The following is a 17,868-nucleotide window of genomic DNA, read 5'->3' on the forward strand; positions in this document are numbered from 1 at the left end:
GTTCCAAACATCACACCTATATTACAGCTATTTAACTTTATTTTACCTTACCACAGAATTATAAAATGTACTTTTGTTACCATAGCACTTACTGAAACAGATAAACAGATAAAGTAGAGGCTGTCCAGTTCTACTAATATACAAACTAACTCCAAGTAATTATATCAGAGTTCTCAAAGTAATTAATGTCCAAACTCACCACTCCTTAGGGTAGTAAAACAAAGTACAACAATCTCATTAGTATGAGAATGAATGCAGACACACTCTAGTTCCCAGAGATTGAGAGCACCTAATATAGGATAAATAGTACCTATGATCTACCTGAAAGGAGTTGACAAATTATACTACATCTTTCATTAACTCTTTCAACAAATGCTTACTGAGCATCAAGAGGTGGCCATTAAAGAAGTGAGACATTAAAATACTCCCAGAAACGGAGAGAGGCACAATTAGTACCTATCTCGGAGTTTTACAGCATCAGAATAGGAACATAAGAGGCTGTGGGGTACTTCTGTGTCCTATTGATACAGATCATAAAGTTGATTATGTGTGGAAGAAATAAGTAAGCATATATTGAAAATGTTCAAATAAGGACAAAAGGGGATGACTGAGTCAGTATGCTAGTATGGCCAAACAATTCTATAATTCTAAAATCTAGCATAACTACGATTATATGGGAATAGAAATACTGGTTAACCTTTAAAGCAAAATAATAATTATTTTAAAAAAAGAAGAAAAAAGAAAAAAAAGAAGGAGGTGCTAGGAGTCACAAGCAGATATCATTTAAGAGTACAGAAAATTTTTATAGAAATATCAATGCAGGCTCGAAATTCGCTAGATTATTAGAAAGTAGTTCACTGGATATAAAATTTAAAAATATCTGCCTCTCTCTAAATATAAATAAAACCATGGGTTATTCTATATTCCCTGTGGCAAATGCTGTGCCAACCTGTCCCCTAGCTACAGGAGGAGGACCAGCACCCCAGGTGAGAGAGAGGAAGCTGCAAGCGCGCCAGCTCCTGGCTACACAGCGGCAGTGTTAACACAGCCCCACCACCACCATCACCCCGTGGCTGCAGGACACTGCACAGTAATAACCTGCTGCGGGCGTGTCTGCGGCCAGGCCCTCGGGAGAAGCCTGACCGGAAGTGGAAGGCTGCTGCTGCGCACGCGCAGCCAGCTCCTGCTGCCTCTGCTGCTCGGCCTTCTTAAGCCTCAGTTGCTGCAGCCGCTTACGGAGCAGAGCTATCTCGGGGCCCCTTAAAAATTCTGACACAGATAGGAAAAGAAAGGTGAAAGGATAGCCATAATATAGAAAATAGCAAGATTTGATTATATGTTTGATTATACACGAATATAGTAAGAATCTGATTATACAAGAGAGGGTATCAATTAAACACATGTGCCATAGAGGAATACCAAAAACAAATTATTCATAAAAAAAAACAACTACTGGTCATTAAGAGATAAACTATACAGTCTTATACACCCAAATGCTTCTGTTTAACCTGATGAATTAGACATGCACAGTTCTTTAAGACTATTTAATTAAACACAATGAAAATTAAGTCCCCTATAAGCAAAACATTTGAAAACACACATTTCTTTCCACACTAATTTCATCTTTTACAACAAAATACTAGAAAATAAAAAATATCAGTTATCCCACTCAATTTGTACATAAAATTACCAATTTAATCCAATAATAATTAAAATTCAATTAAGTTGATTTAAAAAGTTATGCATTTGGAAACAATTTTGGAATTTACGAGTGGAGAACTCTTTAAAAATTGTCAATTCCTTATCTTCCAGCCAAAATATACTTTTTATGTTTAGATTATTTTACTGCTCAAATATAATTACATAATCTTTAGTATTTCCTTAAATTTTATCTGAAGCAGTAGTCATAGGTAGAAAGTAGAAATATATAGAACACAAAATTCAGCAAAGACACTTACTGAGCCTCTACTATGTGTATGACGCACTGTTAGGCTCCAGGGAGAAATGAAACAGTGAACAAAATAAAACAGTCCCCAATCACATGGAGTTCACGTTCAGAGAGGAAAGCAGACATCAGTGGACACACACACGCTGGCTGGGCAGAGCAGGGCAGGTACTGGGGCAGAGACAGCGGGAGGGAGGGTTCCGCACCGCCACACAGCAGGGCCGCTCTCATAGATGGGTCTGAACACAGACCTGGAGCATGTGCTGCGTGGATCAAGGGCGTCCCAGAGGCACGTGCGTGGGGCTGTGGGATTCTATTACAGGCAACCGAGCCCAGAGAGCTGATGGGGGGATGCAGAGGGACCTCAAGGTTCTTGGCCTGGGTCACAGTAAAAGCAGAGTTGCCATTTATTGTGACAGAAAGTAACAGAAGAAGGGCAAGTAGCATTAGAAGAAAAAAAAGAACCAACAGATAGCCAAGTGGAGAAACTGAGCAAGGACTGAACATGACAGCCTCGAGTTCACCAGCAAAACTGGTGTCACTGCTGATGTTGTGAGCTACTCAGAGAGAGTGATGAGAGAAGTCTACGAACTGAACTCGGGGACACTCCAGGGTTGAAGAGAAGGAGTGAGAAAGAAGCCCATGCGCAGCATGGTCGACTGAGTGAGCAGAAGGCTAACGTAGGTAGTGTGTCAAATGCTGCTGACACAATGAAAAGACCTGTGAACTACCACCGGACTGTGCACCCTGGAAGCCACTGATGACCTTGACTTGAGGTGTTTCAGTGAAATCACAGGAGCCAATTGGAACCGGTTCAAGAGAAAGGGGAGGTGATGAAGTAGAATCAAAGGCACATTAACCCCAAGTCTTGCTGCTAATGGGGAACTGCTGGTGGGGAACAGGGTCCGGGAGACTGGTGTGTGTTAATTAGTTCAGGAGATAAACCTGTTTGTATGCTGACGGACAATGTGACCTGGGAGAAGAAAGAAAGAAGATGCATGGAAAGAAGTGGCAAAGGCAGGAAGGATGCCCTTGAGTCAGCCACGGGAATGGACTGCACGGGGAAGAGGCGGAACTGGACTTAGGTGCAGAAAACTTCACCTGCTGGAGCCAAAGGGGTGGCGTAGCACACGGGCAAGATGCGACAGTTGTAGGTTTGATGGTGGGAGCACATACACACAATCTCTTAGTGACACTGGCAGCAAATTACACACAGTGCCAAACAGCTTTCAGCCTCTTGTACATACATTATAAGGCTGCAATCACTGGTTCATTATTACTTCAGGAATTCATCATGCCAAAGATACTAACCTTTCGCTACCATGCCATCTATGAAAAAAGAGTTTTATTCAATTGGACAACTGGCAGCTAAGATTCCACAAGCAGTCTCGACCAGGTGGTGGCGCAGTGGATAGAGCGTTGGACTGGGATGCAGAAGACCCAGGTTCAAGACCCCGAAGTCACGAGCTTGAGCGAGGGCTTATCTGGTTTGAGCAAAAGCTCACCAGCTTGAGCCCAAGGTCGCTGGCTCGAGCAAGGGGTTACTTGATCTGCTGAAGGCCCATAGTCAAGGCACGTATGAGAAGGCAATCAATGAACAATTAAGGTGTTGCAATGCGCAACAAAAAACTAATGATTGATGCTTCTCATCTCTCCGTTCCTGTCTGTCTGTCCCTGTCTATCCCTCTGACTCTCTGTCTCTATAAAAAAAAAAAAGATTTCACAAGCAATTCAAGTACCATCATAGTCTCTCACTGCTAAAATTCCCCAGTACCGAGTAGGATAGTATTCACTAAGAAACGAATTGTATGTTCAATGGCACCGAGCCTTCTTTTTAGGTACAGGCAGTCCCCAGGTTATGAACGAGATAGGTTTTTGTTTTTTTGCTTTTTAAAGATTTTATTTATTTATTATAGAGAGGGAAGACAGAGAGAGAGAGTGAGAGAGTGAGAGAGAGAGAGAGAGAGAGAGAGAGAGAGAGAAGGGGAGGAGCAGGAAGCATCAACTCCCATATGTGCCTTGACCCGGGAAGCCAGGGTTTTGAACCAGCAACCTCAGCATTTCCAGGTTGACGCTTTATCCACTGCGCCACCACAGGTCATGAGATAGGTTTTGTGGGTTTGAAATTTTAAGTATTTGTATGTACAGAAAGGTAGAAATAAATACTATAAGACAAACATCTACCTAAGCTGCATTTAATAGGTAAATGTACTTGTTCCAACTTACATACAAATACACTTAAAAACAAATCTACAAAACCTATCTCGTTCATAACCAGGGACTGCCTGTAGATACATATACCTATTTATTGTCAGAATAGCAATGCTTTTTGCAATATAAAATACAGCACTATTATGCAGCATTTCAAAAGAAATTACCATAGGCCCTGGCCAGTTGGCTCGCGGCAGAGCATCAGCCCAGTGTGTGGAAGTCCTGGGTTCAATTCCTGGTTAGGGCACACAGGAGAAGCGCTCATCTGCTTCTCCACCCTTCCCCCTCTACTTTCTATCTCTCTCTTCCCCTCCCCACAGCCAAGGCTCCACTGGAGCAAAGTTAGCCCGGGTACTGACAACACTCCATGGCTTCTGCCTCAGGTGCTAGAATGGTTCCAGTTGCAACAGAGCAACGTCCAAGATGGGCGGAGCATCGCCCCCTGGTGGACTTGTGGGGTGGGTCCCTGTTTCTCTGCCTCCTCACTTCTCTTTTCAGAAAAATACCAAAGAAATTACCATAGAGATTATATATACATCAAATTTGCTAAGAAAACATAAAATTACATACAAAAAAAATAACCTAACTTCATTGTTGTTTCCAACCCTCTCTCTTGCACTGCCAAATGTCTTGTGGGACTATAAGAGTCTGCATCCTAGACCCACAGGACGATGCAGCAAATACACAGCAGACTCCAAGTGCAAGCACTGATGTTTTCTAACTTAGAAAATCAGGACTTAGTTAATGCTTCCAATGCTTTATAAAGAAGAATTTGCCTGCTTTTATGGCTGGTTGTATGGTGGCTTTCTCTTCCTTGGATTAAAAGAAAAAAAATGAGCCTAGGAAAAAAAGTCAACACACAGCTCACTATTAAGAGCAACTATTGAATTAAAAATTCCAACCACATACCCCAGGGAATTTTACCAACAATTTATATTCAGGTCTCTTTGGATCTCATCGGGACTCATGCTAACAATACGACTCAGGATAAGGACTGGTCACTTGAAACACCAACAATGTGTTTAGTAGGTTGGGCTTTGAGCCAACCTGTCATCCCGAAATAGAAATGGAATAAAGATTGAGTTCAATATCATGGCCCATGTTAATTGCATCTGCCTCTGTAATGAAGCCCCAATAAACATTCTGGACATTAACGACCAGATGTTTGGGTGTTACGCACTTTGACGTGGCTAAATGTGATGTGCCCTGCCTCTTTCAAGAGAGGACACTGGCTGCTTTGCCAGTGGAATTCTCAATGACCAAGCCCCATGTGGTTCTTTTTGTTGGTCCAAAGTGTATTATGTTGCTATAATAAAACTATAATCATAACTATAAAAAATAAAAAAATAAAAATTCCAATCACACATACCAAAGTAAGCAGTTCTAGTAGCAGTTTTGACATATTAAAGGCGGGTAAAATACACACACATTACATCCTTTTACAAATACACACACAAACATATATAATTTGTAATGTGAATAACTGCTTAGAGAATTAGTTTTGCTAACATACCATATTTCCCCATGTATAAGACGCTCCCATGTATAAGATGTTCCTTAATTTTGGGGCCCAGGCCCTGGCCGGTTGGCTCAGTGGTAGAGCGTCGGCCTGGTGTGCAGAAGTCCCGGGTTCAATTCCCGGCCAGGGCACACAGGAAAGGCGCCCATCTGCTTCTCCACCCCTCCCCCTCTACTTCCTCTCTGTCTCTCTCTTCTCCTCCCGCAGCCGAGGCTCCATTGGAGCAAAGATGGCCCGAGTGCTGGGGATGGCTCCTTGGCCTCTGCCCCAGTCACTAGAGTGGCTCTGGTTGCGACAGAGCGACGCCCCGGAGGGGCAGAGCATTGCCCCCTGGTGGGCGTGCCGGGTGGATCCCGGTCGGGCGCATGCGGGAGTCTGTCTGACTGTCTTTCCCCGTTTCCAGCTTCAGAGAAATACAAAAAAAAAATTTGGGGCCCAAAATTTGAAATAAAATGTACTACATAAAGTTATTGAACTCATTTTATTCATCATAAAATTCATACAACTTCTCATCACTGTCAAAACTCCCATCCAGCCTGACCAGGTGGTGGCGCAGTGGATAGAGCGTCGGACTGGGATGCAGAGGACCCAGGTTCGAGACCCCGAGGTGGGGTCTTGAGCGTGGGCTCATCTGGTTTGAGCAAAAAGCCCACCAGCTTGAACCCAAGGTCGCTGGCTCCAGCAAGGGGTTACTCGGTCTGCTGAAGGCCCACGGTCAAGGCATGTATGAGAAAGCAATCAATGAACAACTAAGGTGTTGCAACGCACAATGAAAACCTAATGATTGATGCTTCTCATCTCTCTCCGTTCTTGTCTGTCTGTCTCTGTCTATCCCTCTCTCTGACTCACTCTCTGTCTCTGTAAAAAATAAATAATTTTTTAAAAAATTAAAAAAAAAAAACTCCACCTCCCATTCATTGGGTTATCCTCATCTATGTCTGATGATGAATCACTGTCTTCATAGACTGCCTCGCCCTCAGTTCCATCTATGGCATTTGAAATGTCACAACCACTGTATAAGAAGTACCCCGTTTTTAGACCCCAAATTTTTCTAAAACAGGTGTGCCTTATGCATGGGGAAATATGGTAAGCCAAAATGGAAAGTGACTAAAATGAGTTTCTGGGCTGAATATACAACAACAACAAAACCTCAACACTGGGTCAGGAACTACTAATGGGAAATTTGTACTTCCATCTCCTGAAACTACTAACTCTATTCTTGTTTTCTTCTCAAAGACTCCAGGCAAGTCTCCCTAATGTCTTAATTCCCACTGAGATACAAGAACAAAGGCCCACTTGATCTTAGTCTTGTGTCCTCCCTCTCCAATACACAGGGTCTCTATTCCTGGATGTCGGGTTATTTCTATGCCTGATCCAGTGGTACTTCTCTGCCTGCTCTCAATCTGCCTCCTATCCAGGTGATCCTTGTGCTTTCTCTCCTAGAACTGGTCACTCCTTTACTGGCTTTCAAATTCCTCTAGCTTCTTTTTTAGTTTTCCCAAAGTGGCCATTAACCTAACATTCACTTGTTTCTAATCTGTAAATGGCCTGTACCTAGTCTGAATAGACCCGGATCTCCTTTAAGGAAAGTGAAATCTGGATGTTTGGGCATTGAAAGGTTTGCTCTGAAAACAGAGTTCTCATTTCCCCAGATATTTTTCTATAGAGCTCAACTCAGCTCTAATGATTCTAGACAGAACTACATAAATTTGTAAATCTGAGCAGTTATTTGTAAATAAGCAGGAATTCACACATAGTTCATATCATATACTGTCTGATAAAATTATATCCTCATCATCTAAGTGATCCATTTAGTTAGAAACAGAGTGCCTCGCTTCTCAAGAGAAAGCTTCCCAAACTGAACTTTGTACATACTGATATTACCATCCAATCTAAAAACCATCTTTTCTAATCATATTCTTTAATTTAGATTAAAATGTGAGCAAAGGAAAAAAGCTCTAACATGTTGGAATGATGACCTCATTTAATACTGCCTCATTACCTTGGGAAAACATTACAAATAACACATGAAATGAAGATATTTCTAGGCATAGTTTAGAAACAACTATAAAAGTGATGTCTAGTTGACATCACTGAGAAAAGAGGAAAATCTATTATAATTACTTTGAAATACTATAAATAAAATTAGGAAGATTTCATTTTAACCTATATAGTTTCAGCTCATAGAGCTTTCTGGTTTTTAATTAGATACTTTTATAACCACAGTCATTTGTTACACAGTCAAAAAAAGAACGTGTGTATATATATAATAATCAAAATGTCTGATTAAATTCTGGGTCATGTATAGAGAATATGGTTTTAATGGTCTGACTACTGGAATTAAAATAAAATTCAAGATTACAAAGGGTAGATAGTCCAAAAACCAAAAAGCTCTACCCGCTGATTTCCAATTACAGTTGTGCACATTTATTTTCCTAATTCAGCTACAAAAGCTGAAGCCGACTCTGGCCCGCTAGACACACTCTTTCTAGGGTAATGCACCTGCTATGTCCCCTCACTCATGGCTTCATTTTATTTTTTTCCTACTCATGTTGCTGTTTGTCCTAAGTCCATTATTTATAAAAATGATTTTAAAAATGTTTCTGTAAGTTTCCTTAAAATACTTTTGAACAAAGGAGGAAAGAATCTATGTGTTCTGAATAGCCAAGGGCAAACAGACCCCAAAAGAGTAACTGACTGGATACCCATTCACAGCACCTGCCCCTTCAACATCACATCTGGGGAGCCTACTAGAAACATCCAGAAACAATGAAGTAGGCTGAAACTATAAAGGGTAAAATACAGTTAAATATACACCCAACACAGCTATCCTAACTGAAAGATAATAGGCAGTCTTAACAGTATCGAGTGAGAACTAGGGAGGGAAATCTTCTATAGAATAAGACACATATTGCCTCTGTCTTTATGACAGTATATTCTAGTAAGAGAAAAACAAGTCATAAACCAATTAAAAATGAACAAAGTAATTACAAAAACCTGTAAGTACTTCTTAGGAAATAACCTGTATTTTTAAAAAGCTGCATAAAGGAGAGTAAAATTTAGGCAGCGGAGGAAAAGATGAATCTAGCCAGGCGAGTTACGAAAGGCCTCCCCTGAGTGACATTTGAGCTGAGACAGAAGAAACATGGGGTTGACTGTGTTAAGCCGGGGAACGGCTTCTCGGCTCGGGGCTAGATCCCCTATAGAGAAGTAGATGTAGAAAACAGTTAAGGACAAAGGCTCAGAATCAGAAAGAAACTGGACATCTGGGAAACCTAAACGAGACCAGGACAGCCAGAGGGCAGTGGCCATCAGGGGTGGAGAAAGTGATATCAAGAGGTTGGACACGGAGGTACGGGCCACGCCATGTCGGTTCGTACAAGTCCACCTATAAGGAGTTTGATTTTTTCTTCTGTAGTTGTAGTTCTAAATGCAAACAGAAGTCTTTGAGGGGTTTTAAACAGCAAAGTTATATCATCTGAGTTAACATTTTAAAATAGCTGGCTGCTGCCTGGAGAATACTGATCAGGGAGCAAGAGCAGCTGCAGAAAGAACGACCAGCAAGAAAGATGGGGAGATGGGAAGAAGGAGAACCAACAGGATGTGTTGGTGGACTGGGCTGCAATGTGAAGGAAAGGGATCAATCAGGAGTAACTCAGGCTGTTAAAAGAAGCAAATGGGCAGTGATATTATAACTTACTAAGATATAAAACAACCAAGACGGAAGAGATCAGGGGACAGGAAGGCTAGGAGACTAAATTTTTAGTTTGGACTTGTTAGACTGAAGATGTCCAAAGAAACCAGAAACAGGTATCCTATAAACCAGGGGTCTCAAACTCGCAGCCCGCGGGCCACATGCCGCCCGCCCACCAATTTTGTGCGGCCCGCAGACTAATCAAACTTCGTGGATTAGTCTGCGAGCCAGTCTGCGGGCCGCACAAAATTGGTGGGCGGGCCGCATGCGGCCCGCGGGCCCGAGTTTGAGACCCCTGCTATAAACCATTGCACATAGATAGTCTGGGGCTCACCAACTTGGAGGAGATATTAAAGGCTATGGGAGTTTGACCAGTGGTGGTGGAGTGGATGGAGTATTGACCTGGAACACTGAGGTCCTAGGTTTGAAACCCTGAGGTTGCCACAAGTTTAAGCATGGGATTGCTGGCTTGAGTGTGGGATCACTGACATGATCCCACAGTCGCTGGCTTGAAGCTCACGGTTGCTGTCTTGTAGTCAAAGTCACTGATTGAGCAACGAGTCACTGGCTCGGCTGTAGCCCCCAGCATGTATGAGAAAGCAATCAATGAACAACTAAGGTGTCAAAACTATGGGTTGATGCTTCTCATCTTTCTCCCTTCCTCTCTCTCTCAATAAATAAAAAATAAAACAAAAACTATGGGAATTGACACAGTGACCCAGGGATAGATTCCTTATAGAGAGCATAGTCTGTGATCCTACTACAACATTTGAAGAAAACAGAACAATAAACACTAGTAATGATTACTGATAAGCACCAATAGTTGGTAGACAGGGTACAGAGACAAAAGTGATATGACATATGCCAAGAAGGGCAAGTTTCAAGAAAGGGTGACAGACTTAAATGCAACTGGGTCGAGAAATTGACTAAGATGCTAACAGAGTAGCAGAATTTAAATTTGGCAAAATGTAAGTCACTGGTGACCCTGGCAAAGGTTTCTGTGAAGAAGGTGGTTGAGAGGCAAATTGAAATTGGTGAATAAATAAATAAGTGGAAGATGGTAAAAAAAAATGGAAATAATACATGTGAGCTAATCTTTTGAAGACTCTGATTAAAAAGGAACAAAGATATAGGCTGGAGGGAAATTGGGATAATTAAGAGAAAATTGTTACGGTCAGGGGATAATAACAGAGCCTATTTGATGCCAAAGGACCGATTCAGTAGAAAAGGAAATAATGACGCAGGAGAAGGGGCAAAGTCCTTGCTGGAAGGGATGGGAATGGCACTGGCCAGACTTTCACAGGAGCAGACATGCTTCTTCCCACCATGTGTCTGCTCTCGGCAGAGACCACGTGTCTGCTCGGGGCAGAGACCACGTGAGTACTGACACTGGAGAGCTTGGAGAGCTGGGAGAGCAAACGCAGGTAAGTTCATATGTTCCCGCTGTGAGGGAGGGAAGGCCCTGGCTGTGGGGTGGGGCAGGGCAGAGGGAGCTCTGAGAGTCTGAGAGCCGTGAAGGCAGAACAAGGAGCTTGCAGGATGCAGGACGCCTGCTCAGACACAGCGTGGAGCACCCACTGAGATGTGTGGTCACAACCTTCTTCACCATCACTCAGCAACTCGGCTGCAGAGTCCGCCAAGGCAAACAGTAGGTTTAATCAGAGATGGAGATTTGCCAGGCAAGTTTTCACATTCCCAACATCCCTTTCCTTCACCCCAGCGAAGGGGCCAAGGAGATGCAAGGGACATGAAGGAAATCACAACCACTTACAGAAAGGCATCTGCAGCATGTCAAGAAGCACCTTTTCATTTTCTATAGCTCTATGCAAGGCAGCAAGAGAGACCACGGCTCTGCGGTGACACCCACACCCCTCCACGGACAAGTCCCAGCACCACAAACTGTTCTGGACTTCAAGATCCGCAAGGGATTGGGACACAAAGCCAAACATCAAGTCCTCATTGCTAAAATGCTGAGCTCTGGGGTGATGAAAGGCCTACTGTCAAAACCGTAACAATCTATAGATGTTACATCTAACATCAAATCACTTCCCTCAGAGCAAAACTATCTTGGCAACAGGGAAATATTCCAATTTTCCATGGTTTAGTCAACCAAAAATTCTTTTGATACTCCCAGTTAAAATTATTTCCTTCCTCTCTTTGAAAATTGTATAGACAAGATGCCAAGTAATAGTCAAACAATGATCACATGATCATCGCAAAGATTTTTTTCTATTTCAATGATTCAAATGACTACAGTATTTAATACTTACATTAAATATTGAAAGGGATTTAGTAATTTGAAATGTAGTATTAAAATGTGTTAAATACCTACAACAAAAAAGAAAACAAAATCCAAACTAAGTACTTCACTCAGAAATGTGTTTTAGAAATAACTGTAATGAGTTAAGATTCAGTGGAATGTGAACATAAACTATGAGTCTCCTTGCTGATTTTTTTCCTAACTTGTAATTGGTTAAAAACTTGAAGAATATTTCTGAAAATGCTATCACTAAAAATGAGATACATACTGATAAAAAAGGGGGCTTAATTTAAAACATCCCGTATTTGGTGATCTGGTGTCAGATCCCAGAGAAGTCAGAATAAAGTGACAGCTGGCAGAGGAGCTGTCGGAATTTTATCGATTTCTGTACAGGCTGCAGCTGTACCTCTGGGGCTACTATTTCTCATTATATGTCAAGTAAAATGCTTCCTTAGAAAAACCCCAGGGCCTGACCTGTGGTAGCGCAGTGGGATAAAGCATCGACCTGGAACACTGAGGTCGCCGGTTCGAAACCCTGGGCTTGCCTGGTCAAGGCACATATGGGAGTTGATGCTTCCTGCTCCTCCCCCTTCTCTCTCTCTCTGTCTCTTTCTCTCACTCCTCTCTCTCTAAAAAATCAATAAATAAAATATTAAAAAAAAAAAAAAGAAAAACCCCAGGAAAAATGAAGACCAGCTAACTGGTTATTTCAATTACATGTATACAATTAAAATGTCAAGTAAACTACAGACATAGCTGTTGACAATTACTATTATAAATAGTACAGTCCATAGTTTTAGGGGGAAAAAAGTTGAACATAAGTTATAATATTGAGAAAAACAGTTATTTTAACAGAATTTAGGAGTTAATATTTTTCAGCAATATCAAGTACCAAAAACACAGAGTTGTTAAAACAATTCTTTTTCATGTAACTATAGAAGAATTCTTTTAGTTAATTATACCATATATGTTGTTGACAAGAGACCATATCAAAGGCACCATGCAGAATGTATTAAAAATGCTTCATGATTTGAGGAAAAATAATAAAAAATAGAAATACAATGGAACCAATAATAATCAGGGATATATTTTTACCATCACTTTAATACAAACTTACAACCAAGTAAGTTTAGAAAGATATCTGATGTATAATGGCCTATAAAAATTATTCTTAAGTGAAGTTTATTAAACTAAGTTAAATGTATTAAACTATCTGTTGGTATCCATATTTTTAAAAAACTATCTTATGTAAATGAAAAATTCCTGCCACTTGTTAAAATTCATGCAAGTTAGGCACACTTGAGTTTCAGATTTCAGCTACATGTTCATGTATCACAGGTCTTTAGATCATTTGCACTAGCAGGAACAAGCTGATGTGACTTAGTATCTTCCCCAACAGTCTATAGAGAAGCTTTCGTGATCAGAAACCATCAGACAACCCACAGCATATTTAAAGAGTAACATCCTCACCAGACTGATGATGTGCGCGCTGCCCAGACACCTCGACAGGCGGCCTGTGCTCACTGTCTGGAGAGGACAGCAGAGGAGGAGGCCGGCTCTCTGCAGGAGATGCTGCGGACTGTGCCTGTGCGGGCGCCATGCAGGATGTGGAAGGTTGTAGAAGCTGCTCAGCTGGGGTGTCTACTTCCATCACAGTGTCTCCTGTTTCCAAACCACTGCCTGATGGGACCGTAGGACTAGTTGAAGCATCTGACTGACTCGTTCCTCCTTCAAAAAGGACATGTTAATGCAAGTTCAAATACTAAATGCTTTCAAAAACCAACTACTTAAAAGAGGTATGTTCAGGGAATACAACTGCATTTGCATATACACACACATGTGCACACATGCACAGAAATATGAAATATACAAGAAATCAAAACCACTTAGAGGTGGTTTAGTCCATATGACTATACAGGCTTATCAATAGGGGTAAACTAACATCTATCTATAATATGTTCTTGTTAAAATAATCTTTTAAGCAAAATGTCCAATATGGCAACTTCATTTAAACATTAGACAAAGCTAAATAACATCTTGCTGCCTAGTCCCTTAAATTTAAAGGTGATGATTCTGATGTAATAGTTGGATAATAGGATAATGGATTTATCGCACTGTATTTCCACTCTGAAACATCATGTCCTTGGTAAAATATATTTAATATAAATTTTATTAGCAAGCAGAAAACAACAAATAGGCCAGAGCAGGATCAAGGTCCTCATTCCCATTTCATTAGCTGCCATGTTTAACCAGTAAGCTAATGTGATGTAGCGTTGACTTTAAAAGCCTTGAGTGTTCAATATGTGCTGTGCTAGGCTTCCCAGTGTCTGCAAAGGAGTAATTATAACTCAACACTAAAAATTTCCCTGATTTTGCTTCAAATCTAGATTTTATTAAAAATGGAGCGGACAAACCAAGCTCATGTTTTGCAAGATAGAGCTACCACAGAATATAAAGCTTTTTCTTTTAACCACCTTAATATAAATATTAGTTTATATTTAAGCACAAATTTAGTAACTCGTAAGCAAATTGCCAGTCCAAGAAGTTTTTTAACAAGCAAACTTGACTCAAAGGAGCCACTGAGCTAAGGCCAGCCCACAAGGAATTTTTTAAAAAGTTAACTGATATGCATGAGTTAACAAATCCATTTATAGATGAAATTCAATAGGAATCTTTAAACCTGGGATTTAAAATATTAACTTTGATATGCCTCATTTCTGACAAAGATAAGTAACTTGCCAAAGCTAGAATGTAGTGAACAAAGATACAAAAACAGGTCACCCGACACCCTTCATTCTATCCTGGGTCACACAACAGTGAGCGCCTGTGTTACTGCAGACTGACATAATGGTGGCGATCAGACGGTATAAATAAACTAATCTCAGTAGTTTTACCAGCTCTCTGATGACTGTCATTGATAAGAACTCTCACCTGTGGGTCGAGGTCTTCCTCGTCCTCTATTGCTTTGTGCGACCTCACTTGCTTCTTCAAACCACCTTGACAACATGTCAGACATTCTTTGCATCAATGACACATTGGGACTTTGCTCTCCTATGACAACACAAGTCTTATCAGTGGACTAGTACTAAGTCAGCAGCTTTCACTAATGCAAAAACCCGTATTTGAAGGCTTTAAAAATGAGAACAATTTTAAAAAGTCAAATTACCCAAATAAAGTCTATGAACGTATACAGACCCACTAGACTTATCACCACAGTTCATAGTAAAAGTTTCACCGACTGCCTCTCCACCTGCATTCTGAGTGCCTCAAGAACAGGACTCACAGCCCCTCCATCTTTGCCTGTTCTCAGGGACCTCCTAGGCCTGCCCCAACCCACACCTTTGGTTCCAAGAGTGCACGGCTAGGAAGGGCTCACCTACTGAACACTAAACACATTAAAAGAAAGGCTTGCCCTCTCACTTAAATTTCCTTAAATTGAATTTGTTTTCACCATTTACTATAAACAAATTCCACATATTTAAAATTAACTGAAACCAGAAAGTGTTTTATTTGTCTCTTTCCTCCCCACTTTTCCTCCACCAAATACATGATATTTTTCTTAAGAGCATTTTCAAATTAAGTATGGCATCAAAACTGTGACAATTCATTTCTATTCTACAATTATATCATTAAAAATGCAAATCATTTGTTCTTGAATTTTCTGTGAAAACAATTTATTTTACACTTTACTGCCATTACATAATGTAGCTTTATATTTAAAGACATAGATGAAATAATGCCAAGAATAATATATTGGGAAATAGGCTTCTGACCTTAAAAAAACCTCAGAAGTCATTAGAATAACACTTTTGCTACAGACCCATTTATTAAAACATACATAGATCAATTCTATTTTTAAAGTGCCGTCTTAAAGCTCCCAAGGTGGATTCTTATGCTTGTCAAAGGCACCTGATAGAAGGGTAAAATAATTTATGTGCTATTATAAAACTCTCTGGTTGGAAACTGAGGCTTTTATTCCCTTTATGTAAAAAAAAAAAAGGCAAAAATGAAGAAGTTTGATAATGCCCACTGTTTTATAGGGCAACAAGCATTCTTACACTTTCAGTAGGAATGTAAAGGGATTCTGGGGGGTGAGGTGTAATGTGATAACTATCAAAGTTAAAACACTGACCCACTGACCCCCCATTCCACTCTTCTGAAGTGTACAGGTATACTTGTGCAACTAGGCTGACACATAGGATGACTGCTGCAGTGTCACTTGTAAATGAAAACAATGGAAATAAGTTAAAATACTGATTTTTAAACACCATACAAAAATAAAAGCTGACCAAAGTATAGTTACCATCTCGCTCTCGTTCACTCTCTGGCCTTGCTCGGGGTCCAGTATCCGACCAGTCACCACGAAGTCTCAAACGTTTCACTGGAGGCTGTCGTAACTAAAAGGTGAGTAGAGAACTCATTTGCTCACCTCTTAAAGTACTTCAGTCTAATAGATCTTTCCATCTCTGTACTTTCTGTACTGAGTATGCAAGTGAGGCACCAGATCAGAACATGAAAGACGCTGAAGAAGCCTTGCAGAGGAAACCTAGAGCCTCCAAGGGGAGTCCTGGGGAGGCCTGCGCAGCCCGCTAGAGCAAGCAGGTTGGCCAGAGCAGAGAAGACAAGGAGAGAGAGGAGGAGAAAGACAGCCATACGTTGTAAGGTCCTGAAGCCACTCTAAGGACCTCGGTTTGGCCCTGAGAGAAATGGGAGCCCCGGGCAGAACTAATCAGATCAGATGGGTGGCATGATTTGACAACAAGCCTGTGTGGGGGCAGGTAGGGGGCTGGCTAGAAGTCCCATCATAACAGAGGAGAAAGCTGCTGACACCTGTACCCGGCAGCGGTGGCAGCCTGAGTGGTGAGTAGTACTGCAGGTTTCAAGTATGAAAAAAAAGTTTAATAGATGGCATACATGGCTTTTGTGTTTTTCATTTTATTTTTATTTTCTTAATTTGTGTAGTCCTCTTTTTCTTTCCTCATATGCTCTCATAATTAATTTTCCCTTTTTATTTAGTATATTCTTTTGTCTTAGTTGTTTTTACTTCTCATTTTCTTTTTGTATTTTTTCTTTATACGTATATACTTGATATATATATTATATTCTTTAAGTTCCTCCTCTCTCACTCACCCTCTGTATTTTGTGACACATACCTAGGGATAATGTCATATATTCATAATTGAAATAGAGGCAGGTTTGGGAGCAAAAGGAACTGCTGTCCACATATGAACAGTAAATGGTAACAGGTAAAACTCCTACTGGTACATGAACATAAACATTTAGTCTCCTGGGAATCTGTGCATCAAATTTATTATTTAATTAGCTTTTCTGCAATTGTTAGACCTCCTGCTCTGTCTTGCTGCTACTGTGCGTGCCCAAAGTTAGCAAAAACATTTTGCTATTAACTATTTTTTCTTCAAAAATATTTCACAATACTTTTTCTAGAGCCTTTTCATAATTATTAGTCCCTGTGCTTTCATGTATGTTTCATGTCCTGTTTCCTAGACTGGAAGTAAATGTCTGGAAAATTAATTTTATTTTTTGAAGCCCTTCAGGCCCTACAAGTCACTGAATGAGTGTGTTTTGAATTAAATAAAGAAGATGGCTTTGAGTCAACTTACCTCTTCTCGTCTCTCTTCTGCAGATGGAGTTCTAAGTTCTCGTGCAGTGTCATCTTTGGGGTCAAAAAGATATATATAATCTGAAGAGTAACTAACAAGAATCTCCTGACCATCTTCACTGTAACACAGAGACGTCACCCTGCAGGACTTATTGTTAAGGTGAGAAGGGAGAAAACGGGCCACCATTCCAGCAGTCCCCCGGCCAGCATAGTTCCCTAGAACAAGAGAACAGGAAGGAGATGTTTAAAATTCATGTTTTTGAAAAAATAAAAAAACTCTTAATCTGAACTAGAAGATATGTGATTTAATGTAGCAATATAAATCCCAGCTATCATATTCTATTTCTGGAAGATGCTCTTTTTTCAATAACCAGATTTTATATCAAAATAAAAATGAATAGAGTACAAAGGAAAAATAACTTTAAAAAATTCATGATTGTCTGGAATTCCAAATTATATAAATATTTGATTGGAAATGAGTTATTTAATTAAATAATTTATGTTTACTGTCACACTAAATCATCTTCCAAACAGTCTCCCAAGTTAATATAACTTTTATTAAAAAGTAGGGGCCCTGGCCGGTTGGCTCAGTGGTAGAGCGTCGGTCTGGCATGCAGAA

At 40.5% G+C, this 17,868-nt stretch overlaps 1 protein-coding gene across 7 annotated transcripts in view; it reads right to left on the reverse strand.

The window, feature by feature from the left end:
* The window catches only part of DCAF6 (DDB1 and CUL4 associated factor 6), a 91,611-nt gene that overhangs the window by 49,579 nt on the left and 24,164 nt on the right, over window positions 1–17,868 (reverse strand). For 4 of the 7 annotated variants that reach the window (XM_066371457.1, XM_066371455.1, XM_066371456.1 and 1 more), the window contains exons 7-10: window positions 17,251–17,465; window positions 15,933–16,026; window positions 14,561–14,680; window positions 13,100–13,357 (exon numbers count right to left, since the gene is read on the reverse strand). In XM_066371457.1, the coding sequence (XP_066227554.1) occupies window positions 13,100–13,357; window positions 14,561–14,680; window positions 15,933–16,026; window positions 17,251–17,465 (687 nt within the window). Of the gene's footprint in view, window positions 1–1,098; window positions 1,270–13,099; window positions 13,358–14,560; window positions 14,681–15,932; window positions 16,027–17,250; window positions 17,466–17,868 lie in introns of all 7 variants that reach the window. The other 3 variants (XM_066371453.1, XM_066371452.1, XM_066371454.1) reach the window with 1 other exon arrangement.

Source organism: Saccopteryx leptura, chromosome 2, assembly GCF_036850995.1.
Source record: "Saccopteryx leptura isolate mSacLep1 chromosome 2, mSacLep1_pri_phased_curated, whole genome shotgun sequence".
In the NCBI taxonomy this organism is placed as follows: domain Eukaryota; kingdom Metazoa; phylum Chordata; class Mammalia; order Chiroptera; family Emballonuridae; genus Saccopteryx; species Saccopteryx leptura.